The sequence below is a fragment of the Mesoplodon densirostris genome, chromosome 2 (genome assembly GCF_025265405.1).
Source record: "Mesoplodon densirostris isolate mMesDen1 chromosome 2, mMesDen1 primary haplotype, whole genome shotgun sequence".
Classification (NCBI taxonomy): domain Eukaryota; kingdom Metazoa; phylum Chordata; class Mammalia; order Artiodactyla; family Ziphiidae; genus Mesoplodon; species Mesoplodon densirostris.
In genome coordinates, this window is record NC_082662.1 from 188,029,755 (window position 1) to 188,056,544 (window position 26,790).

At 37.8% G+C, this 26,790-nt stretch overlaps 1 protein-coding gene across 1 annotated transcript in view; it reads left to right on the forward strand.

Annotated features, from left to right (window-relative positions):
* The window catches only part of CRB1 (crumbs cell polarity complex component 1), a 247,645-nt gene that overhangs the window by 92,963 nt on the left and 127,892 nt on the right, over positions 1 to 26,790 (forward strand). The window contains 1 exon segment of the mRNA XM_060088676.1: positions 14,874 to 15,455. Within this exon segment, the coding sequence (XP_059944659.1) occupies positions 14,874 to 15,455 (582 nt within the window).

A 26,790-nucleotide genomic window follows, 5' to 3' on the forward strand; every position in this document is an offset into this window, starting at 1 on the left:
GGTGCACTGTCAGTGTAAAATGCACATAGGATTTCAAAGACTTAGTACGAAAAAGGATGTAAATACCTCATGAATTTTTAACTCTAATTACATATTGGAATGATACTGTTTTAGTTATATTTGGTTAAATAAAATATAATATTTTTTAAAATTTTATTTATTTATTTATTTATTTATTTTTGACTGTGTTGGGTCTTTGTTGCTGCTCAGAGCGGGGGCTACGCTTTGTTGCAGTGCTAGAGCTTCTTCTTGTGGTGGCTTCTCTTGTTGTGGAGCATGGGCTCTAGGCTTGCGGGCTTCAGTAGTTGTGGCACACGAGTTCAGTAGTCGTGGCACGTGGGCTCAGTAGTTGTGGCGCATGGGCTTAGTTGCTCCGTGGCATATGGGATCTTCCCAAACCAGGGATCAAACCCTTGTCCCCTGCATTGGCAGGTGGATTCTTAACCACTGCACCACCAGGGAAGTCCCTAAAATACATATTATTAGAGTTAATTTACCTGCTTACTTTTACTTCTTAATTTAATTATAATTTTTTTAGCATCTTTATTGGACTGTAATTGCCTTACAGTGTTGTGTTAGTTACTGCTGTATAACAAAGTGAATCAGCTATATGCATACGTATATCCCCATTTCCCCTCCCTCTTACCTCCCTCCCACCCTCCTTATCTCACCCCTCTAGGTGGTCGCAAAGCACCAAGCTGATCTCCCTGTGCCATGCAGCTGCTTCCCACTAGCTAGTTTACATTTAGTAGTGTATGTATGTCAGTGCTACTCTCTCACTTCGTCCCAGCTTACCCTTCCCCCTCCCCATGTCCTTAAGTCCATTCTCTACGTCTGTGTCTTTAAATTATACTTTTCACTGGAAGACTTAACATTACATATGTGGCTCACATTGTACCTCTGTTAGACAAGGTAGAGATGCTTGCTATTTAAATTGCAGTCTCTGGACCCTCAACATCAGCACCACTGGGGGATTATTAGAAATGCTGACTTTCGGGCCTCACCCTGAAAAAACTGGTGAGTCAGAATATTGACAGTGTTCATGAGATCCTCGTGGTTCATATGAATGGAAAAGTGTGAGAAGTGCTTGTCTAGATACTTCTTAGGTGCTTCCTTTTAATGATTCTATATTCATTTTTTGGATTTTTTCAAATAAATGTTTTAAATTCTTCTTGGCATCCTAATCTACCACATATTACCTGCATAACTTTGGGGAATTTATTTAACATCCCTGAATCTCAGTTCCTTACTTATAAACTGGCTATAATACCTCCAACCTCATATTTTTTCTATAAGAATTAAATGTTACATTTATCCCCTGAAACCAATAAATTGGAGGCATTTTTGTAATATCAATAATAAAATTGAAACATTAGATTATTCTAATTTTTTAATTCTTATATCGTCCATACTATTTTGGTGTACAGTGGAACAAGCTAAAATTTGAAGGGCTGTTTTCACTATTTTACCAATTTTCTTTATTTTTTTCTTTAACTTTAGTTATGTATAATATAATTACTTAAAAATCTGATAAAAATCTAATGGAAGATATTTAAACTTTCAGGTGCCTTTTTAGAACAAAAGTGCCAGGTAGCTAAATTATTCTGCATGATGGTTTTATAATTAATATTGAAATTATGTCTGTTGATCATTGATCGGTTAAATAAATGGTGGCTTTATGGAGTGGGAAAAAAAAACTTTTATTTTTCTCTTCATTTAGAACATTTTTAGCTTTACTGTGGGAATTTCAATTCGCTAGAGGCAAAGGAGCTAGTAAAATGTAAGTATTCCATTAAATAAAAGGGGTTGCTTAAAAGCCTGTCCTTATTAAAGTGTACATGGATTATAATAAGGTCAGAGTTTCTAGGCCTGATTAGCTTTAAATGAATTTAATGTCAAAGGAACATATTAGACCCTCATTAAAACTTTCAGTGATTGACATTTAGTAAAAATGACCTTCACAGTTTGCATTATTTAGTCATGTTCTAAGGATGACACAGGGCAGGGCACCTTCTCTGGGGTTAGTGTGTGTGTGATTGCAGCCACAGGCAGGATGTACTTGGTCCATCACCCTGACCCTATTGACAGAGACCTGATCCCATCCAGACCTGTGATCAGGCATATTCTGTGTAGATGAGGACCCAGAGGCTTCTATTCTCAAGGGGAAGATTTGAGAGTAAAAGAAAGCTTTGGAGAAACAGGCCACTGACTTCATCTGTGACAATGTTAATGATCAGAAATTGTACATAAAAGCACCTAGCAAGATGGCAACCATACTCAGGGAATTTAAAATACCTTTGTGGAAAAATTTCTTGGTGAGTCTATGGACACTCTATAGAGGAGGTGAGGTACAGGTGACACCAGTGAGCTTTGGCACAATCTTCTCAACTGGAGCAGCAAAATGGTGCTTCAGAGTTTGCATGTGAGTTAACTGTGTTAAATTTGCAGTTGGCCATGCTGGGCTCCAACATGGACCACGAGGACAGATTCTCAAGAATGTGTGATGACAGTAAACTTGTACTTCCCAGAACTCAAAAACTAATAACTCTTTCCAATATCATATAGTCTCATTTCCCTTGGATTCATTCTTTTATTAAACATGCATTTATTTACCAAGCACCCACTATGTCAAGGTACTGTGCTTGTCAGTAGAAGGGGACCAAGGCAACTATGCTTTGGACTCTGCATTGAAAGGAAAGACAAATAATACTGATAAATCATTACTTATTATACATTTTTATAAAGAACTTTATGTATGTTATCCTTTTTATCCCTCATGATAATAACAATAACTATAATACAAATTGGCTGACAACGCTCTCTCTGTTACAAGCACTGCTGGGAATTTTATTTACGTTAAATAATTTAATCTCCACAATAAACTTATGGGGTAGGCATCGCTTTTATAGAAATGAGAACTAAGGCACAGAGGTGTTAATTATCTTAATAAAACTCACGGCCTCTGTAAGTGGCAGAGTCAGGATTTAAACCCAGGCTCCAAAGTCCATGCTCTGAAGCACTGTGCATATGGCTACATAGTATCTCCCTTAGAAACGAGGAAACAGGCTCCATGACACTGATTCTGCTAAGACCACAGGTATGGGTAACAGCAGAACTAAAATTTAAACCTCTATCTGTCTTACCACAAAATTATACTCATGCCGTTACATTAAATTGGCCTCACTTTAGAATTTAAAACCATGTCTATAGAAATAGCTACGTATGAGAGAGTGAATGCCTAGCTTTTTAGAGGCCACAGGAATGCAGAGGAAAGGAATGGTCTTAAAGGGCCCATCTACTTCTTTAACTGTCCCATGTGAGCCTATCATTCTGTGCATTAAAGTAAGTGATTTACCCGATGATTTGCTCTGCTTGATTTTATCAAAAGAGGTGAGAATAGGAACTTCACAGCGAGGCTTAAATGATAATTCAGGTTTTCTTGCGCATTCATCCATTATTCAACAAATTTCTATTGATTACCCACCATGTGCAACCTATTTGACTACTTCCCGAATAAAGATTGGCCCCTCCTGCCACATTCATCCTCCCCCGGCCGGTCCGACCCTGGAGTTATATTTCAGTCTCTGCAGAATGCTAGGCTCAAGAAAATTCAACCAGACACTATATTAAGTTGAAATTCTTCAATCTGGAAATTTCTCCTCTATCTCCAGTAGCATTGTTTAAAACTCCTATTTCATTCTAAAGGCAACTCATCATGGATGATTTGAAACCTGAACATCCCAAATATTTGCTGTTTGAAATCCAAACTATGATTGAAATTGTTAGGTGGTTCACCAAAATGACAAGGGCCATCCAATTTACCAAATTTCTGAAGGAAGAGACAATAAATATTTTTTCTTTGAAAGCTGAATTAAATTCTCTTTATTAAGTCAATGGCTATTCCAATTATAGAAATCAATAGTGGCTTTTGAGATGTGGTTTAATGAAATATAGAAATCTATATTAACTTCTAAAATATCAAGGATGTAAACATAATATCTATATAAAGACAGTAGACTTTGTTGTTTCTTAATAAAAACAAAAGTACAAATAAAATAAAAACAACTCACTAGCAAATGTTTACTTATTCTTCTATAGGAAAAGATCTTTTATATGAAAGAATATCAGAAACGATTCAGTAGATGTTGCTGGGAATATCAAATTTATGGTCACAATTCCTCAATTCTTCTTCCATTTTTACTTAGGTAAAATTAGGTTAAATGTATATTAAGAATAGAATTAATATTAAAAAAAACCTGTGCCATAGTATGTTAAAAAAATTACTTTATCCTGCAGTGGGCATGCCCTGCTCCCGTCCCAGGCAGCAGCTTTCCCCAGTCCCTGCCCATGTCTCAGTAGTTTGAGGAAACAACACAGTAAAATACCTGCCCCAGAGCAATGAGCTCAGAACACTTTATTTGTAATAGTGGGAGTACAGGTGAGTGTTTGATCTACTTAAATGTGAGGCATATTTAAAACTGCTAATTTAACCCAGGTATGCGCAATAACAGTAGTTCCACCTACAGCCCTTCCTTCTGCTAACCGATTTGATTCTTAGAGTTAATATCAGTAAAAATGAGGACTAGAGAGTGATATGGGGAGAATTTGGTTAATAAATCCTAGGAAAAGACTAATAAGAGTTGTATAAGAGGGCATTTAAATTAAAAAAAAACAAGGGTCAGTAGTTAGCCCTACAAATACATACACGTGTACACATACACATGCAAAGTGTACAGGTATATACACTTTATACAGCAAGGGACATCTTTAAGGTAAGGATCATGGCTTTGACTATTAATACCCACAAAATATTCACTGAGCATTTGCTGGGCATGAATAGGCACTAGGAACACAAAGATATAGCAGATCCTCTGAGTAGTAAAACCCTTATCACAACTCTCACTTCACATGGTATTTCTCTGAGCCCCAAACTTAAATGGTACTCAAAATATAGTGAGATGGTAAGATACTCTTGGGTGAGAGCAGATTTTTCCCTACGTCTAAACTGCATTTACCTTGGTTTGATCCTCAGCAACTCCAGGTACTTTACGGGAAAATTGTCTGGTGTGTTGAATGAGCCCATCGGTAGGCTCTCCGTGTAAGCGTATACTTGGGTCTGTGTTTTGTTTCCTAAAATAAAATTCCTGCAGTGACAATGTGTTAGTAAATGGCACTTTTTATGTTATTATTGTTATTGCTATATTTTGTATTAATCTAGTAACTTCTCTATTAGGACCCCCAAATGATCTCTAAGCATCTTATAACAATAAGACCTAACATTTATTGAGCGTTTACCATGTCTGCCAAGCATTTAAATCTAGTGACTTAATCATCACAAAACCCCTAATAAGTGGGATCTACTGTTGTCTCCTTCCTTGAGGCTGCGCGTGGCAGAGCCAGGACTGATAGGGCGTGTTTCACCTCACAGACTTTGCTCCTCCGGCACTCTCCTTCTCTGGCAAGTCTCCGATGGTTGGCCAGTCCAGACGTTACCAAAAATATTGGTAATAAAAAGAAAGTTGATAAAATTTTCAGATTCGTGACTGATGATTATTAAATCAGAGAATTACCTGTCTATTTCATAGATAAGTACATTAAAACCATCAAGGATGGACAAGGAATGAGTACTCTTTATAGATAGTAATCTCAGAGATATTAAAATGCTTTTCCCTGAAATCACCTTGCAGTGTTTCATTGCTCTGAATAAATATATTCTACCTTATAACTAAGCTAAATTACCAAAATGGCCATTTTCCAAGTAAATCAAATTATTAGAAAATACACACACACACATAAATAGATACGAAAGTTTGAGTGCTCATCTTCTTTAAAACTGGTCAAGTTACTTTTTACTTCTCAGCAAATATATATATATATATATATGTATATGTTTTGTATGTAATGTATATATAATGTACATTTATATTAAAATATATGCATATGTTTTTAGCACTAGCAATACTAAAATAGAAAAGACAAAAGAATTACAGCAACTCTATAAAATATTTTATTTTGTCCTGAACAGAGAGTTCAAATTGCTCTTCAACCCCTAAGGGCTCCCTGCAGGCATCTCCAGAAAGCGTGGGAGGCTGAGTGACTGGACTGCAAGGTCTCCTCCCCTTCTTCAGCCTGATCTGGTCCACATTCCAATTTTGTGTGTTGGGATTACTCATGGCATTTTCCTTGGAGGAGTTCTGCTGTAATTAAGAAAAACGAAAAAGCCTGAAACCCATTATTCTAGAACTTCTTGTAATATCCAGTAGATGGCAGACTTTACTACAAGAAAATAGTTTGGCATACTCTGTAAATTGGTCTGAGAATATCAGTTACACTTCACACCCAGTAAAGTTTTTACCCTGTGTGTAAGACTCATATGAAAGCTGGAAACAAAATTCTCTTCCTATAAGGTTTTTGTGTGTATGTCCATTTAAGTCTTGTTCTTAAGGTATTATCATTATGCGAATTATTTTGTTGTTCACTGAGCATACACACAGTGTACATGGTATAATGTAATAGTATATATGATAGATTGTTTTTCAACTTAGGTGCACAAAACTGAAATAATCATAACCCTTACTTCATGACACTGCCATCATTGGTCTGTGCATATTCTGCTTTTATTTCCTTAGTTGGCTATTTAACTAGTTGTTTTTAATAAGGCAGCAAATTGCAGTTCCTTTTTATATTTGAAAAATATTATTTTCTTTTTGATAGGCAATTGTCTTTGCTTGTTTAGTAGCTGAAGCATCAGTTAATAATGCCTAGGTCACAGACCCCATTTCCAAGAGGGCCTCTTAGCATCTCACCTAGGGACACACCCATAAACCCAGACACCAAATGGTGTCAATAACAACATCACCCCCAGAGAAAACCCAGTAAAAGGATGTGCTTGGTGGATCATCTTGTCCAGTACCAGCATTGAAAACATAATTCGAAGTGCACATGGAAGAAAAGCGATGGGTGTGTGTGCATGTGTGTGTGTGTGTCTGTGTGTGTGTGTGTGACTATATTATAAATCTACCTATTTTGCTTTGAAGGATATTTTTTATTACATTTATTCAGTAATACTTTAAAAGTTACTGAGAGTTATAAGGAAACAATAGTACAGTTCTTACCACCCCCATTCCTGCTTCTCATTCCCAGCCTGCACTCCCCAGAGGCAACTACTTGAAACTCTTCCTGCTCTTTCTTATAGTTCTTCTTTATATATTTTTAAATAATAGGCTAGGCTTTACTTTTCACTTTTAGCTACTGGCATAATCTCTTGGAATTCTACTATGATAAAAGTGTATTGAACCTTCCTGCAGGTCTCAAACACACACACACACACACACACACACACACACATAGTCACTCCCCCAGCTCTACTTGATATCATTACATTATTACCATTATTGTTATTATAAAGAATTCTCTTCAGTTACATGGTATATTATGACTTCATTTCCTTTCTTGTACAACATTCAATTTTCCTAGAATTAATACTGGTAAGAGGTTTTTTTCAATTGTTTTGTTTAATTTTCTAACATGTGGTACTCTGTGCATTTTTCTTCCTGGAATCCTTCCTGGAGCTCCACTTTTTCTGCTCTCAGGGCTGGTTAATCTCTAAGCCAGCAGCACACCTGCCATCTGGGAGCGATTTTCAGTAACATTTTTTGCTCCTTTCCTTTGTTAGATCCCTTGTACCCTAGATTCCATTCTCTTTCTTGGCTTACACCCTCATTTCCATGGCCCATATATCTTCAAGAAGCTCCCTGAAAAGTGAAAATTTGAATCCCTGAACATGTTTCTCTTCTCCCTTCGAATGTGATTGATAGTTTAGCTGGGCGTAGAATTCTAATTTAGAAGTTATTTCCGTTCAAGATTTTTAAGGCATTGTTCTAATGTCCCCTAGTTTCCAGTGTTTCTGTTGATTAATCAAATGCTATTCCGATTTCTGATACTTTGTGAATGAACTGTTTCCTGTTCCACCTTAGGGAAATGATGTGCATTGCTGTGGATTTTTTTTTTTATTCATTTTCTGGGGCACGTCATAGAAACTTTAAATCTGTAAACTTACTTATTTTTAATGATAGGAACATTCTTTATATTCTGTCATAACTTTAAGTTTCTTCCCCCTCCTCTCCTTGTCCCCCTCACCTCCTCCCAGTTTTCTTTGGTGTCTCATTTTGAAATTCCTCCTTGACTGATCTTCTAGTTCCCTGTTTTTTCTACCTCCTATTTCCAATCTCTTCATAATTCTTTTGTGGGGGTGAGGTGGGGGAGATTTTTCTCAGCATTAACTTTCAATCACTCAACTGAATTTTTAAATTTCTGCTACTTGTATTTTTAATCTCAAAGATCTCTTGTTTTCTAGAAGTTTATCTTTATAACCCTTCTAGTCGTTTCATTGCTGCTGTATCTTTTCTTGACTCTTTAAAAATAATAATTCTCAAATTTACATAAGTTTTGGTCCTCTCTCTACACTGTCTTTGTCTCTTCCAAGTTCCTTTTTTTTAAAAAAAATGTGTGTTTTGGTCTTTGTGTTTGATCTTAGTTAGAGGTTTTCCTCAAATGTCTGGAAATCTCATACAATCTGTTCATATATAATAAGGAAGTGCTATTGTTTCTTAAGTTGATTAGTGAATACAAAAATGTTCATTTATCATTATTTTTTAGAGTATAATTTAAAGTATAATTAAAGGTTAACTATGCCCTATATGCTTCTGTACATTTTGTATATAGCTCTTATTAAAGAGCTATTTGAAAGCTCTTTATGTTCTAGGGTCTGCCAGCTTATTAGGATTTATTCTAGAGTGATCAGGTTGGGTCATTTCAATGGATGACATCCCATATCAGTATCTGAAAGTATTTTCACTCAGGCTGGCCAAGAGATATAACTGTTTCCTGCTTGGAGTATAAACCTGGTTTCTGGCATTTTTAGAAATGAATTGGAAATGAGGTTGGGGAGTGCCTCACAATTCTGTATAGACATCCACCTAATTCCCTCTTCAGACTGGACCCAGCCACTCGTGCATCACCAGTGTCTCTGAATCTCCCTTCATGGGAGAAACGGACTTGCAGTTTCCTAGTGTGAGAGATGGAATATGAGCATCTAACTGCTTTCAATGAGTTTTCCAAACAACCTTCCTTTTTTCAGCCCCACTTGCACGATAATTTCAGAAGTACCTGGAACACCTAATTCCTGAACCTGTCTGGGGTTCTGTGGCATAAACTGGCCTGGTTCTGGGATTCTCCCACTGCTGGCATGGTGTCTGCTCCTTCTGGCTTCCTACGACTAGTACTACTCACCCACTTCCAGTGTGTATGTGTATGTGTATTTATGGCTGTCTACCTCCTCAACCTCTGTCCTGGCTCTTGTAAGTTTATGATGACTTATTCCTTTCTGTATTATTTTAAGATTTGGGGGGGGGTCTGATTTATTGAGGTATAATTTACATACAATAAAATTCACCACTTTTAAGTGGCAAATGCATATGATCAGTAACTACCAGCACAATCACCATACAGAATGTTTCCATGAAAATTCCTTTATGCCCCTTTGCATTAAGTCCCTTCAACCACTTCCATTCCCTGGTGACCACTGAACTGCTTCCAGTGTTATAATTGTGCCTTCTCTGGAATGTCATAAAAATGGAATCATACAGCAGGTCTGGCTTTTTCACTTAACATAATACTTCAGAGATTCCTTCATGTTATTCTGTGGATTCGTAATTTGTTTCTTTATATTCCTCAGTAGTAGTCCAACATATGATATATTAAAATTTATTTACCAGTTGATGAACATTTGGGTTTTTTCCAGTGTTGGACATTATGAATAAGGTTGTTAAGAATTTTGCAAGCAACTTTTTTTATGGGCATTATGTTTTCATTTCTCTTGGGGGAAATACCTAGGTGTGGGATTGCTGGGTTACATGGTCAATGTATGTTTAAATTTATAAGACACTTCAAAACTGTTTTCCAAAGTGGCTACACCATTTTGAATTTCCCCCGGCAATGTATGTAACTGATATAGCAATATTAATAATGATAAAAGTAGTCTTTTAAGGTATGATGCACTATTAAGGACAAAAAAGGATATTTTATGAATACACTGGGGTCAAACCAGCAGGATGATGTAACCATTCGGAATTTCTATGAACATAAAAACATTGCTTCAGAATATAAAAGTGAAAATTGTCAGAACTAAAAAGAGAAATAGAAAATTTATAATCACTATGGGAGGTTTTAATGCATCAATCTCAACAGAGAAAAAGTAGAAAAAAATGAGTACTGTTATAGAAGCTCTAAATAACACAATTAACAAACTTGATCTAATTGATTCTTGTAGATTTTCCATGGGGCAAAGAAGAACTCACAATGGCAATCAGAAAACAGTTTGAATATAATGAAAAGAAATTGTAAGCAACACAGTAAAGCTGTGTTTTTAGAGAAAAAACATTTAGTCTTAACTTAATAAATTAGAAAAAATCTGAAAAAGTAAACAGCAAGTTAAATCCAAAGACAGAAAAATTAAGAAAATAAGGCAAAAGTGGAAATGTATAGGGCAGAAAAGATAGTATAAACAAACTCTACAAAGTCCACTATTTGAAAGACTAATACAATTATTAATACATAGACAAGAAAGATCTGTTATAATAAAGAGGGCATGAAGGAGAGTTCCATTTTCTCCACATTCCCAACACTTGGTATTGTCAATCTTTGTCATTTAGCTGTTCAAATGCGTGTGTAGTCATACTGTTTTAAATTTCTGTTTCCCCAATGATGTTGAGCATTTTTCATTGTGCTTATTTGCCATTCCTTTAGGTCTTTCATGGGGTTTGGAAGGCAGCAGAAGTAACAGTTATGTGAATATCACCATGGTTAAGTAGGAAACTCTATCCAAATTATCCTAACTTCTAAAATAATGCAGTAAAAAGAAATAGACTTTGGAATCAGAGAAACCAGAGGTTCAAATCCCACCTCTCTATGACCCTGTGCAAATGACTTATTCCTTATAAAACTTAGTTTTGCATCTGTAAAATGTTTTACACAAATGTTGTTAGAAATTTATTTTTAAAATTGTACTGTAAGGGCCTTGGATATAAATGCTAATTTCTTTGCTGTGTGTTTTTCCACACAAATGCTTCAATTCATGGCTTAAATGAAGATACTTGATTTTTGAAGAAGGAAAAAACCATCACCATTACCACTAACAAAATGAAACAAAACAGAACAAAATCAAAAACATAATTTCCTAATAGGCCCTTGATGGTGGGAGTTAAGAGAGCAGACTTGTAATATTTGATTATCTTTTTTCAGTTTGGACACAAGAACTTTAAGTACTCCCAAATGTTTGAACTATTAAATATCTCTTCATTTTTCCTCCCTATTCTCTGCCCTACACCCTCATACTTTTCATACTATTGGCAGAGAATGCCAGTACCTCTCATGTTTTTTTTTCTTTCTTCTGAAAATAATACCCTTCCTTCACTTGCATTCATTTAAAAAGACATCTCAAGTACCTTTTCTTCAGTGAGGTGTTCCCTGGTACATTTGCCCTGGGCCCTGTGATCACACAGCACTCTTCCTTCCATGTTTCTGTGGTGATATTTCTCCCCTTTCTTCTAGTAAGTATGTACTGAACACCTACAATGTGACAGGTAATGTTATAGACCCAGGAAATACCAGAGACAAGGTCTTCCCCTTTCCTCCATGGAGCTAAGATTGTAATGAGGAAAACAGAAAACAAACATACACACAAAGAAGTAAGAACATTTCATATGTATTAGAAAGCAAAACAATAAAGGTTTAGAAAAGGAGTTCAGAGAAAGCTTTTCTCAGGAAGTGACATTGTAGCTAAGACACGAACAACTAGAAGCCAGTCATACATTTGAAGATGGGATTGGAAAACCAGCACCTGAAAAAAAAAAAAAAAAACTATAGTAAAAGGATGAAAGGAGGGCCTCCCTGGTGGCGCAGTGGTTGAGAGTCCGCCTGCCGATGCAGGGGATACGGGTTCGTGCCCTGGTCCGGGGGGATCCCATGTGCCGCGGAGCGGCTGGGCCCATGGACCATGGCCGCTGGGCCTGCGCGTCCGGGGCCTGTGCTCCGCAGCGGGAGAGGCCACAGCGGTGAGAGGCCCGCGTACCGCAAAAAAAAAAAAAAAAAAAAAAAAGGATGAAAGGATGATTAGTTGAGTTTTTCCATAGGGACTAGAAAAAGTTTGCTCTCAGATCAACCCTCCTGATAACATATAAGCATATGTTAATCTTCTGTGCTCAGGCACTGGAGGAAAACTGTCGGCTGCCAGAAAGACTCCACGGAAGATAATTGTGAAAATCTTCTCTCTCTTGTGTCAAGCATTATCTTCTCCATCTTCTCATCACCCAGTTGGTGGCCAGACTACATTAAAAAGAACAACTACTCTAAACTCAAAATGGATTAACGACCTAAATGTAAGGCCAGACACTATAAAACACTTAGAGGAAAACATAGACAGAAGACTCTATGACATAAATCACAGCAAGATCCTTTTTGACCCACCTCCTAGAGAAATGGAAGTAAAAACAAAAATAAAAAAATGGGACCTAATGAAACTTAAAAGCTTTTGCACAGCAAAGGAAAACATAAATAAGATGAAAAGACAACCCTCAGAAGGAGAGAAAATATTTGCAAATGAAGCAACTGACAAAGGATTAATCTCCAAAATTTACAAGCAGCTCATGCAGCTCAATAGCAAAAAAACAAACAACCCAATCCAAAAATGGGCAGAAGACCTAAATAGACATTTCTCTAAAGAAGATATACAGATTGCCAACAAACACATGAAAGAATGCTCCACATCATTAATCATTAGAGAAATGCAAATCAAAACTACAATGAGATATCATCTCACACCAGTCAGAATGGCCATCATCAAAAAATCTACAAACAATAAATGCTGGAAAGGGTTTGGAGAAAAGGGAACCCTCTTGCACTGTTGGTGGGAATGTAAATTGATACAGCCACTATGGAGAACAGTATGGAGGTTCCTTAAAAAACTAAAAATGGAACTACCATATGACCCAGCAATCCCACTACTGGGCATATACCCTGAGAAAACCATAATTCAAAAAGAGTGATGTACTACAATGTTCATTGCAGCCCTATTTACAATAGCCCGGAGCTGGAAGCAACCTAAGTGTCCATCAACAGATGAATGGATAAAGAAGATGTGGCACATATATACAATGGAATATTACTCAGCCATAAAAAGAAACGAACTTGAGTTATTTGTAGTGAGGTGGATGGACTTAGAGTCTGTCATACAGAGTGAAGTAAGTCAGAAAGAGAAAAACAAGTACTGTATGCTAACGCATATATATGGAATCTAAAAAAAAATAAAAATGGTTCTGAAGAACCTAAGGGCAGGACAGGAATAAAGACGCAGACATAGAGAATGGACTTGAGGAGATGGGGAGGGGGAAGGGTAAGCTGGGATGAAGTGAGAGAGTGGCACGGACATATATACACTACAAAATGTAAAATAGATAGCTAGCGGGAAGCAGTTGCATAGAACAGGGAGATCAGCTCGGTGCTTTGTGACCACCTAGAGGGGTGGGATAGGAGGGGTGGGATAGGAAGTGTGGGAAGGAGGGAGATGCAAGAGGGAGGGGATATAGGGATATATGTGTACGTATAGCTGATTCACTTTGTTATACAGCAGAATCTAACCCAAAATTGTAAAGCAATTATACTCCAATAAAGATGTTTAAAAAAAAAAACCTCTTTCTGCAGGAAGAGATGGAAGAGATTTATCATTATACCTATTTACCAAAGTTTACATGCTATTTTCTTCTGACAGTAGTTGATTTATGTCTCATAAGAGCAAACTATTCATTTTGTAATTTTTGAAATTATAAGCCTGTACTCTTACCCACTATTATATTAGTGAGTAATATTGTGAGACAGGAAGTAAAAATAAGAGAATGATGTATTAGATAAATCCACATGCAAAAGACAGTGTTTTGTGAGCTGATACAATTGAGTTGCCAAATCATAAAGATTCTCTGTGATCATAATGTGCGTAAATTCAGGGAAACTTTGTACACATGCAGATAGCCAATGAATTTGGAAAAGAATCATAGAATTTTTGCTTTCTTGCAGGTTATCATTCCAATTAGAATTTTAAAAATGTATCCCTAGAACAGAGAAGCTTTCAGAAAATTGAAGGTCCATAAACTTTACAACATCTGCTTCCTTGCGGTGGGACTTAATCTGTCATCTTTAAGATGTACACAATATTGTGTTGCTGTGAGGATTATAAATAATATCTGTGAAACACCTGACATGCTTGGTACAGAGTAGACCTTCCACAAATAGTTGGTATTTTCTTTTATTTTTATGTTTTCACTTTTCTATGCTTTTCTTTTTAGAGCATAAATGGTGATTGTGATAAACAGTCATAAGCCAAAGTATAGTATTCATTCAAATATTAGTTTCAGTTCGTATATTCAGAGACAATTTTGTATCTCATCTCTCAGTATACCCCCAAAATTCTCCATGAGAGAATGTGAATTTCAAAATTTGGGATTTATGGAACAATTTAACAAGTCACCCCATTGCTCAACAGCACTTATACCTGAGAAAGGAAAATGCAGGAGAAGCAAAGAATCTGAAACCAGCCATTTTTGTTTCTTATTAGCAGCTATATGAAAAAAAATGACAAATCATCATTAATGACAAAAGTCATTATTAGACAAATTTGACAAATTCATCACCAGAATGCAGTCAATTTTGTATTTCATTGAGTTTCTTTGAGATGCATGAAGAGCAGAAAGAAGAAACTTCTTTAATTTATTGTCCACCATTTATTTGTAAGCTTCATTCTGATGTTTTTTATTTCCTTGTAGATTCCTTTTGCAATAAAAATGACACCAAGTGCCTCTCAAATTCTTGTCAGAACAATTCTACATGCAAGGATTTTTCAAAAGACGGAAGTTGCCATTGTTCAGGCACGGCCATTAATTTGGACAAAGACTGTGACCATGAGAAAGACCCTTGCTTCTCCAGTCCCTGTCCAGGAAATGCCACTTGTGTGAGCATCCCAGGACAGAGGAGGTTTCTGTGCAGATGTCCTACTGGGTACAGTGGGACCAACTGTAACACGGCCATTGCTCCCTGTAGCACCAACTCCTGCCAACACGGAGGCTTTTGCCATCAGGACCCTGTGCACCCTGTGTGCATCTGCCCTGCTGGATATTCTGGAAGATTCTGTGAGCTGGACCACGATGAGTGTGCATCCAGCCCCTGCCACAACGGTGCTGTGTGCCAAGACGGAATCAATGGCTACTCCTGCTTCTGTGTCCCAGGCTATCAAGGCAGGCACTGCGACTTGGAAGTGGACGAGTGTGTGTCAGACCCCTGCAAGAACGAGGCCACATGCCTCAACGAGATAGGACGGTACACTTGCATCTGTCCCCACGATTACTCCGGTAAGTGTGATTCCACTCGAATCCCAGATGATGTAATTAGCTTTCTCTTTAATGTGACAGAAGCAGAAGTGACCTATTATGTCCCATCCAACTGCTTATGAAAATGGCCTTGACAGGAACTCATCAACAGATAGAAAGCTTCCTAAACTACTAAAAATCCACTGAGCTTAAGCATTTGTGTACTGTCACTGTCGTTGTTTTAAATGGAGTCCTACACTGTTTAAAACATAGATTTAGCCTAGAATTAGTGGGCTCTGCAGGACCTAGCCTTCCGGGTCCGGGCAGTACAGGCTCCCCGGCAGAGCAGATGCCCTTCGTCCTAGCTAACCTAACATGTGCCCTCTCCTGCCACCGCAGCCTGGTGGGGGCAGGCCACAGGATGGATATGGGTGGATGGGTTCCTAGTGTCGAAGTGTGATAAACACACCAAGGATAGCAAGGCTGACGGAGCATAGCGGATGAGATAAGTCATGAGTTTACTCATAAAGAAGTCACTTCTTGTTGAATCTCTTGGAAATAGCAAGTAATAGTCCCTCATAACTATTCACAAAGTTTCTGCTGATGTTGATTTAATAATAGAGTAACAAGCAGCTCATCCATTACAAGGCTACGTGCTGTTCATTATCCTCATGCTCGGTCTGCATTCCTCCCCCCTCCCGCCATTCTTCTGAGTCAGCTGCCCATTTAGGTCAGTTTTTCATGCCAACCATCTTCCTTACACTGTTTTACTCTGGATTTTCCATCTACTCTAAGGGCTCTTTGCTTTCTCATGTTCGTTCTAACTTCTGCTCACCACTTTCCTGGGCTTCCTAACTACTAGCTCTGTGACATCATTCTCCTGTTATGCCTCTTTTTCCCTTAGTTCGTGCCACTTTTGTAGCCTCCTGGGGTATTTGGCTTTCAACTTGCCTTTTCCCAACCCTTTGACACTTACTTCTTGGTCTTGTCATTCTTTTTCCAAGTATGCTAAGTAATCTAATTATTTAAAAAATATTCCCCTTCAAAATTTGTACCAGATCCCTCCAGGATCATTTTGCTAATATTACAGATTCTAGAAATGTCTATTTTACAAAGTAGACATATCCCTAGTGGCTCTGATATAAAATTTTCTCCCTCTCCCTTGACCTTCACCTACAGCTAATCTTCAAATTCTGTTGTTTTGACATCCAGGAGGTCTCCCAAATTGAGCTCATCCACTCTGTTACCAGTGCCTTGCCTCATGCCGTCAGATCTCTTGTGTGAAGCACAGTACATTCTCCAGACTCTTATCTTCCCCAACTGGTTCTGAACAATGCCTCCAAAATAATCCTTCTAAAATAGACCTGGCTGTGCTGTTCCCTTCTGAAGGACCTTGAGAGCTCCCCACTACATAGAGACCAAGTTTAATCTCTCCCTAAAACCCCTCCATAATTTGTCCCTTACTTATGGGTCATATCTCCACCCACCATTCCACCAAAGCATTCTATTTCCTCAAGGCATCTTCACTCTTTATTCTAGTGGCTTCCATCCTTCTGGAAGGCCCTTCCTCGATTCACAATATCTACTCTGTGAAGTTCTTCTTTACTTTCAATCCTCAGTTCACCACCCAACTCAAGAAGTATTTCTGACTTACTAGTAGCTATGTAGTAATTATGGTTATTTATTACTTCCATAGTAGTTTGCACCTCTATTAAAGAACTTCCTGTATTCTCTCCTCTTCTTGAGAGATCTGTGTTTTTGTCTCCTCCCACTAAAGTGTTAGTTTTGAAAGAAGTCACTTCTTATATTTGTTCTTTAATTCATCAATACTTTGGGGGTGTTTATTATATTAAGTTAGTGAATTAAAAAGAGTATTCAGCGCAGTGAATAATGGTGGCTTAATAAACTGTTAGTGAATTGTTCTAATTAATTCTTCCTTATCTTTCTGGGCACCCTTCCTAGTAATGAAACTGATGTATAATGAACAGATATTAAACTAGATTTTACTTTCTCTTTTACTTTATGCCTATTTTATGATGGTAGAATGCTTGTGTCAAGTGGAAAATTATTTTGTTGAGTGCCTCTGAATTACCAATACTATGCTAAAAGTTATGGGGCATACTAAAGGAGCTTATAGAACAGTACTTCTACATGAAAAAAAGCCTTGTTCATATGCCATATATCATATCCATTCTTTTAATTGAGTTATAGCAATTGATTTCAATTATTAAGTTTAAAAAATGTTTTTATTGAGGTGCTGTTGATTTTTAACATTATATGTTTCATAGAAACAGCATTATATTTCTACTTTTGTATACACTACAGTGTGCTCACCACCAAAATCAATTTTATTAATTTTTGAATAAAAATGAGAAGTAAATTTTTGTAGGGCTGGTTTGGGATTGCTTCTGTTTATAAAGGTCACATTTAAAAACCACTATAGTTTACTAAGATAATATCTTCGGTTTCCTGCTCCTAATACAATATCCTGAATGGTGACTAAAAGGAATAGATGTGAGATCAAATGTTTCAGCCATTTTAACTACAGTTTTCTGAAACAGTCTTATAATTGCAGAAACACAGCTTGAAAAATACGTTTTACAGTCTACGTGTTTTTACGTTTACATTTTAATTTAATTGGATTGTAATGAATCTTTTAAGTGGTTTAAATTTAGGCATAAAAGATGTCAAAGGTGTGTCCCAAATGTGAAATGTAGTAAAACTCCATCATAAGGCATTTCACTGTGCAATAAATTAATGTATCCTGTGGCTGCATCATATCCCTGCTGGGCCTAATAAGAATCAATGCCTTTTCCTCACTAAAACACAGAGAGTCCACAATGAGGACACTTCCCTTGCCCAAACCCTGATATAAAAGTGTTGTTCCCTATTTAAATATGTTCTCCTTTTGTTTTCCAAGAAATTAGCTACATTTTATTATTTCAGCTTTTCAAAGGACATATATACAACTTACCTGCAAACAGCATTTCAGTGAATGACTCAGAAGGCAGTAAGAACCAGGTCTATTATTAGCTGGGTATGCTTGTTCAGAGAGAAAGGTGTGGTTTAGGCTTGATCACCAGTCTCCTCCCACAGTGAGGTAGCCTGCATCTGGGATCTCCTCCGTGGTTCTCAGGCCTGACTGCACAGGAGCAACTCCCCACGGAGCTCTGAGCCAGAGGTGCTCGTTTCTGCCTCCCGAGAACAACATTTAGCTGATGGTTCTAATGCACAGCCAGGCTGGGAGCCAGAAATTAAGTTTATGTGAACCTAACTGGAAAATTTTCTTGCACAGTCCCAACCTTTAGACCCTCAAGGAAGCTTGTTTTTTTGGCGCTGTCCTGTGGTTGCCAGTGTTCATGGCAGCTCAGGCCAATTAATGAGAAACCCAAAGAAGGTCTATAGAATCAGGGAAAAAGCTGCAGCTGAAAAGGACAGAACGCCCTTGGCCCTCAGCACCGGTTCGCGGAGGCTCCGGCTCGCCCCGGCCCTCCTGACGCATCCCGGAAACTATATCGCAGGCCCGAGCTGTCGCGGGCCATGTCCAAATTTAGAGAGATCATAAAGAACCCGGCTTACAGGAAAAAGCCCGCGTGCCTCTGAGCAGCACAGCCAGAAAACTCAATAAATTTTCAAAGACAGGGAGGCAGGAGAGGAAAGAGTGGTAGCACTTGGAGAGAGGGTTCACCCTGCGGGGCTCCTCCGCTCTGCGCCCTCCTGCCGGGTGATTCACAAGCTACAGCAGCGGGCTCCGGCTCCCAGAGGCGCTCAAGGTGCTGGCGGGAATCTGCGCTGCATAAGCAAAAACTCCGTTTCAGCTGAAAGCGAACAGCGGCCAACTTTTTTTTTAATGAAAAGAATATTAGCTTTGAGCATGTGACTGCTTTTAGTTAAAGGACTTGCAATGGATCATTCTGTAATTGAAGTCTTCGTTAGAATTAGCCCGATTGACTAATGAACATTTTTCACGTTAAAATGCCTGCAGCATGAGAAGAATAGAGCTACAGGAGGGCAGGGGGAAGACCAGTTGGATGCACGGTGAAGCAAAACAGTATAGGAAAATATCTTAGTTCCTCAACTGTAAAACAGATCTTTGGTATAAAAATAATCTTTTGGGAAATAAGAAAAAACACTATATTAAATGTACTTATCGACTGTAAGATCCACCTCTATTTCAGAAACAAAAATATATGAAGAAATTCACTTTATATTCAAGAAAATGTCTTAGTATACGGAGACCGGTTAGCACATGGAGACTAGTTAGAAAGCCATTGCAAGACCAGGTGTAAGACATTAGGACCAGACCTGGAAGAGGGGTATAGGCATGTAAGGGAAGAGTAGGTGTACCATCCCTAGGAAGAAGACTCGCTGACATTTATCAAAGCCGGAATATTTCCAAACTTACTTTACCAACAAAAAACTTGAAATCTCTAATACGAAAATGAGAATCCATTAAAAGTTCAATTGCCATTTCCAGCTTAATGAATTTATAATCTCTACCAGTGGTTCTCAAACTTTAGCATGCAACAGACTCACTATTAAAGTACAGTTTCCGATTCAATAGATCTGAGGTGGGGTCCAAGAACTGCATTTATAGCAAGTTCCCAGGCGATGCTGATGCTGCTAGTTTGGGGACCACAGTTTGAGAACCACCGATGTAGACAATTACGTGGATTCTCATGTGGCATCCTTGATTCTTATTTCACAAACTTTATGAGACGAGGAAAAAGAGTCAACACAAAGTAGTTATATGTATATTTTAATATATTTATATTTTATTTTATATATTTTATTTTACATACTTATATATTTATTTTATATATACTGTGTATTCATATGTATATATACTATTTATTACTGGAAACAGTTCCAGATAAATGATATGGGTAGAAATAAATGTTTGTTGAATTCATTCAGTCATTAATTTAGTGAACAAGCACATATGTATATATTGAGTCCCTGCAATGTGTCAGGCATTGTTTTGTTTCTGTAAATATAATAAGAAAAGTGATGAAAAAGTCCCCTTACATTCAAGAAGGAAGAGATAGACATGTATAAAATAAGTAATAGGTAGGTAAAAATATGTAGTAGGGTAGGTGGTGATAAACTCAGTGGAAAAATGTAAAACAAAAAAAGAGGGAATTAGGGATTAAACTTTAGGTAGAATGACCAGGGAAGGCCTCACTGAGAAGTTGACTGGAGAATAAAGTTCTAGGGAGGTGAGGAAGGGAGTCGGGCAAATGCCTTGTGGAATAGCATCCCTGGAAGAGGAACAGCAGATGCAAAGGCCCTGAGGCAGAGTCCTTGGAATGTTGGAGAAGCAGCAATGAGATCTATGTGATTGGAGTGGAGTGGACAAAGAGGAGACATAATAGGGTCAGATTACTGAGACTTATAGGTCACGGTAATGACTTTGGCTCTTCCTCTACGTGAGATGGGAAGTTGTTGGAGAGTTTTTTTTTTTTTTTAATGTTTGTTGAAGTATAGTTGATTTACAATGTTGTGTTAGGTTCAGGTGTACAAGAAAGTGAATTGGTTTCTTTTCTATTATAGGTTATTATAAGATATTGAATATAGTTCCCTGTGCTATACAATAGGTCCTTGTTGTTTATCTATTTTATACGTAATAGTGAGTATCTGTTAATCCCAAACTTGTTGGAGAGTTTTGAGCAGAAGATTGAAATGGTTTGACTCGCATTTTATTTATATATTTAATTTATTTTTGGCTGCATTGGGTCTTAGTTGCAGCACATAGGATCTTCGTTGAGGCATGCGGGATCTTTCGTTGTGGTGCACGGGCTTCTCTCTAGTTGTGGTGTGCAGGCTTCTCTCTAGTTGTGGCATGCAGGCTCCAGGTCATGTGGGCTTTGTAGTTGTGGTGCACGGGTTCCAGAGTGCGTGGGCCCTATAGTTTGCGGCTCACGGGCTCTAGTTGAGGCACACAGGCTCAGTAGTTGTGGCACGTGGGCTTAGTTGCCCCATAGCATATGGTATCCTAGTTCCCCAAGATCTTAGTTCCCCGACCAGGGATTGAACCCCCATCCCCTGCATTGTAAGGCGGCCTCTTTACCACTGGACCACCAGGGAAGTCCCTTGACTTGCATTTTAACAAAATGTCTTTGCTTATTATGTTGAGGATATGCTGAATGGAGAGGTTAAGGTAGAATTAGGGTGCCCAATGGAGAGTAATACAATAATCCAAATAAATGGACTATTATTTGAGAGGAAAGAGTGAAAGAGAAGTATCACAATAGCACCTTTTTTCCTTTAAAATTTAGGACAGAAATGAACACTGAAGGATCACGGATCACGCAAACGAAATGAGAGTACACCTTCCCCGGCCTGCTCTCTTCTGCCCTCTGGCGGTATGTCCAGATTATTCAGCACAGGTCTATCCACAATATTTCTAGCAACCATGCAGGCTTCCTTAGAAGTTAGGATCAACCATATCCATATCGTTATGCAGCGTCTTTCACATCCACACCTGAAACTTACCCTACTTCTCTGCATCACATGACGGTTACTCATTTAAAATTTCCTATCAGAGCTTTTTTTTTTTTTTTTTGATAATTCTTCATGTTCTTCTCTGAGCTTTCTCCAGTAGTCCTCACCCATTCTGATTCTAAGAGGTAGCTAACTCTGACACTGCAATTACAGTGGCATTTATTAAAGGCATATTTTGAATTTCAGTCAGTGTGGAGATTAGAACCTATTCTTTTTGTTTTTTTTTTTTAGAACGTATTCTTGATGTTCCATCATACCTAAATGTATTTTTTTTTTTTTTTTTTTTTTTTTTTTTTGCGGTATGCAGGCCTCTCACTGTTGTGGCCTCTCCCGTTGCGGAGCACAGGCTCCAGACGTGCAGGCTCAGCGGCCATGGCTCACGGGCCCAGCTGCTCCGCGGCATGTGGGATCTTCCCGGAGCGGGGCACGAACCCGTGTCCCCTGCATCGGCAGGCAGACTCTCAACCACTGCACCACCAGGGAAGCCCACCTAAATGTATTTTTTATCAACTAAAGCACTCTGAAGCATCTATGATGAATCAAATGGGTAATTTAATGGTCATGAAAATAATCTGGGAAAAATAAAAGTATTATATATTATAAAATATAATCTTATTTCATGAGAAATAATATTATTATCATTACTATTGAAAGTTTTTTTACTGAAGTATAATCCTAATTATAAAATTAAGACATAAAACTTGATGAACTTACATCAATTTACCAGGAATAATTTTTAATAAATAGTCCATATTTATATAAAATACTCAATATATGACACCAGTTTAAATAACACTTAAATATTGATTCTGTGAGCACCTACTTAGATATCTCAAATTTTACTCACCATGTAATATACCCATAACAATTATCTTTCAGACCTCAAAGGAAAATAATATATAACAGCCTAAAGAGAAATTCTGAATTTCACAGGCTGTATCTTTATTTTATCAAAGGAAAATTGTTGTTTTTCTATATCCTCTTAATTATTAAACTGACCAACTTTTGTGGTGTCATGTAAAGGCAATTAAACACTGTTCAGGTCTTTGCGCAGGACTAGAGCCATTTGAAATAGTTTTTATGATGAAATGTAGTTTCTGGCTTTTGACAAATGTGTGTTGAATGAGTGCACAAGAAAACAAATGCTATTTGCTCAGCAAATATTTATCACAGCCTTGCAAGGCACTGGACACGGTGCTGGACCATGGAAATATAAAGATGACTAAGGCAACATTTATTCAGGGAGGAGAAGTGTAAACAAAAATTACAATCTCTCTCTGAACAGAGTGCAGAGGAAGCACAAAGTAAGATGCCGCTCAGGGTCAGGAAACACTCCAGAGAGAAAGTGGACCATGAGCGGAGCAGGGATGCACCACTTCCAGGGTGTAGAGCTGAGACTATTGTCCTCTGGCTACATTTATTATTATTTTTGTATGGATAACAATGAGCTGAATGCAAGGGGGGAGGACTGCAGAGATGTTTTAGAAAGGGGTGATGTCTCTCCCGTCATGTTTGCTCTGATGATTGGCTTGTGGTTTAGGCAGTAGTTATGGATGACGTGCTCCATCCTAAACTCTGTCTCTCTCCGACTCCTCCTCTTAGTGCCTTCCCAGCTATGAGCAGGGTGCGCAGGGCTGAGTGAGGAGGAGATATGGTCATACATGGTACTAACCTGTAATATGAGGAATTAGCAGGAGACAGGGATTCCAGGCCCAGCTTTGATGTTCTCTAGTGGTTTGATATTGATAAATAACAAGAGTTCTGAGCTTCTGTTTCCTCATTTTAACATCTAGGCATAATAATATCACCTAACCTTGGGGTCCTGGTGAGAATGACATGACTTAATGAAAGTTTTTTCATAAACTATTTAAGTCTATGCATATGCTGGTTGTCACTATTTTAACATCTTCAATATTGCTACTAGTACCATTGCTGTTTATATTTCTCTAATAATTAATGATGTTGAGCATCTTTTCATGTGCCTCTTGGCCATCTGTATGTCTTCTTTGGGGAAATGTCTGTTTAGGTCTTCTGCCCATTTTTTGATTGGGTTGTTTGTATTGTTGATATTCAGCTGCTAGAGCTGTTTGTATATTTTGGAGATTAATCCCTTGTCAGTTGTTTCATTTGCAAATATTTTCTCCCATTCTGAGGGTTGTCTTTTGTTCTTGTTTATGGTTTCCTTTGCTGTGCAAAAGCTTTTAAGTTTAATTAGGTCCCATTTCTTTATTTTTGTTTTTATTTTCATTCCTTTAGGGGGTGTGTCCAAAAAGATCTTGCTGCGATTTATGTCAAAGAGTGTTCTGCCTATGTTTTCATCTAAGTGTTTCAGTGTGTCTGGCCTTACATTTAGGTCTTTAATCCATTTTGAGTTTATTTTTGTGTATGGTGTTAGGCAGCATTCCAATTTCATTCTTTTGCATGTAGCTGTCCAGTTTTCCTAGCACCATGTATTGAAGAGACTGTCTTTCCTCCATTGTATAGTCTTGCCTCCTTTGTCATAGACTAGGTGACCATAGCTTCATGGTTTTCTCTCTGGGCTTTCTATCCTGTTCCATTGACCTATATTTCTGTTTTTGTGCCAATACCATACTGTCTTGATTACTGTAGCTTTGTAGTTTAGTCTGAAGTCAGGGAGCTCGATTCCTCCAGTTCTGTTTTTCTTTCTCAAGAGTGCTTTGGGGGCTTCCGTTGTGGCGCAGTGGTTGAGAGTCTGCCTGCCGATGCAGGGGACACGGGTTCGTGCCCCGGTCCGGGAGGATCCCACGTGCCGCGGAGGAGTTGGGCCCGTGAACCATGGCTGCTGGGCCTGTGCGTCTGGAGCCTGTGCTCCACAGCAGGAGGGGCCACAACAGTGAGAGGCCCGCGTACCGCAAAAAAAAAAAAAAAAAAGATTGCTTTGGCTATTTGGGGTCTTTTGTGTTCCCATACAAATTGTAAAATTTTTTGTTCTAATTCTGTGAAAAATGCCAATGGTAATCTGATAGGGATTGCACTGAATCTGTACATTGCTTTGGGTAGTACAGTCATTTTCACAATGTTGATTCTTCCAATCCAAGAACATGGTATAGCTCTCCATCTGTTTGTGTCGTCTTTGATTTCTTTCATCAGTATCTTATAGTTTTCTGAGTATAGGTCTTTTGCCTCCCTAGGTAGGTTTATTCCCAGGTATTTTATTCTTTTTGTTGCAGTGGTAAATGGGAATGTTTCCTTAATTTCTCTTTCTGATCTTTTGTTGTTTGTGTATAGGAATGCAAGAGATTCCTGTGCATTAATTTTGTATCTTGCAACTTTACCAAATTCATTGATTAGCTCTAGAACTTTCCTGATGTTACCTTCAGGATTTTCTATGTATAGTATCATGTCATCTGCAAACAGTGACAGCTTTACTACTTCTTTTCCAATTTGGATTCCTTTTATTTCCTTTTCTTCTCTGGTTGCCATGGCTAGGACTTCCAAAACTATGTTGAATAATAGTGGTGAGAGTGGACATCATTGTCTTGTTCCTGATCTTAGAGGAAATGCTTTCATTTTTTCACCATTGAGAATGATGTTTGCTGTGGGTTTATCATATACGGCCTTAATTATGTTGGGGAAGTTTCCCTCTATGCCCAATTTCTGGAGAGTTTTAATCATAAATGGGTGTTGAACTTTGTCAAAAGCTTTTTCTGCATCTACTGAGATGATCATTTGGTTTTTATTCTTCAATTTCTTAATATGGTGTATCCTACTGATTGACTTGCATATATTGAATCCTTGCATCCCTGGGAAAAATCCCACTTGATCATGATGTATGATCCTTTTAATGTGTTGTTGTATTCTGTTTGCTAGTATTTTGTTGAGGATTTTTACATCTATGCTCATTAGTTATACTGGCCTGGTTTTACCTTTCTACTTAATACTTAAGGAAAATGTGTGTAATTTCAATCCCTCTTTGAAATTGATATCTTTAAAAATATTTAGGTGTGAGGGAATTTCTGAACTTATTTTGACAGCTAATGAAAATTGCATAGTTCAGAGTGGAACTATCCCTGACCACCAGGAATTCATGATCTCACATCTTAGTCACCTGTATTGATGTAGAGATGCCACTGTGCATATTAGCATAGCATTAGTCATAGTGAGTCGCCAAAGCTAATAAAATCAGAGGATTTTTTTTTCCTGCCCTGTACATTTTTCTTTTGGTGCAGAGTTCCCCTTATTTGTGTTTTCTTCCCCCAACTCTTTCTATTTTCTTTTGTTTCATACAGAATTATAAACCAATTCCAATGGATCGGTTGGGTTCCTGGATGAACTTTGGGAAAGAATTTTACAGTTATGAATTTTCCATCCATTAGACAATTAGCCACAGAAGTGCTACTCAGTGTAACTGCATTCATTTTCTATTGCTACCTAGAGTTATAATGACATGGCGCCATACATAGTAACACTAGTCATAAAAAGAATGTTTCCAGATAGACTGGACCACACTGTGTAGGTATGTTTTTGAAGGTCAATTAACTGTCTATACTTAATGGCTGCATGCATGTAACAGTAAACATCCAAATGAAAACTGAAAATCATAGTTAGGTTTCCAGATGTTTTACCTATGAAGCCAAGCATCTGGAAATACAAAAACATCTGGATGACTAACTGTACTTATCACTTTTCACCCAGCCATTTTGGCATCATGCAGACGTAGACCAAATCACTTTTTTTTTCCATATCAGTAGCAGTGAAAAGCTGCAGTAAGAATCACATTGTTAAGTAATATTAAGAGTAATACAACAAATCAAATAAATCCAAAGTAAATAGTTGTTTGAACTGAAATTGTATTTAAGTTATTGAAACACATTCTTATACATGCATCAGAATCACTTTAAAGCTAAAGCAT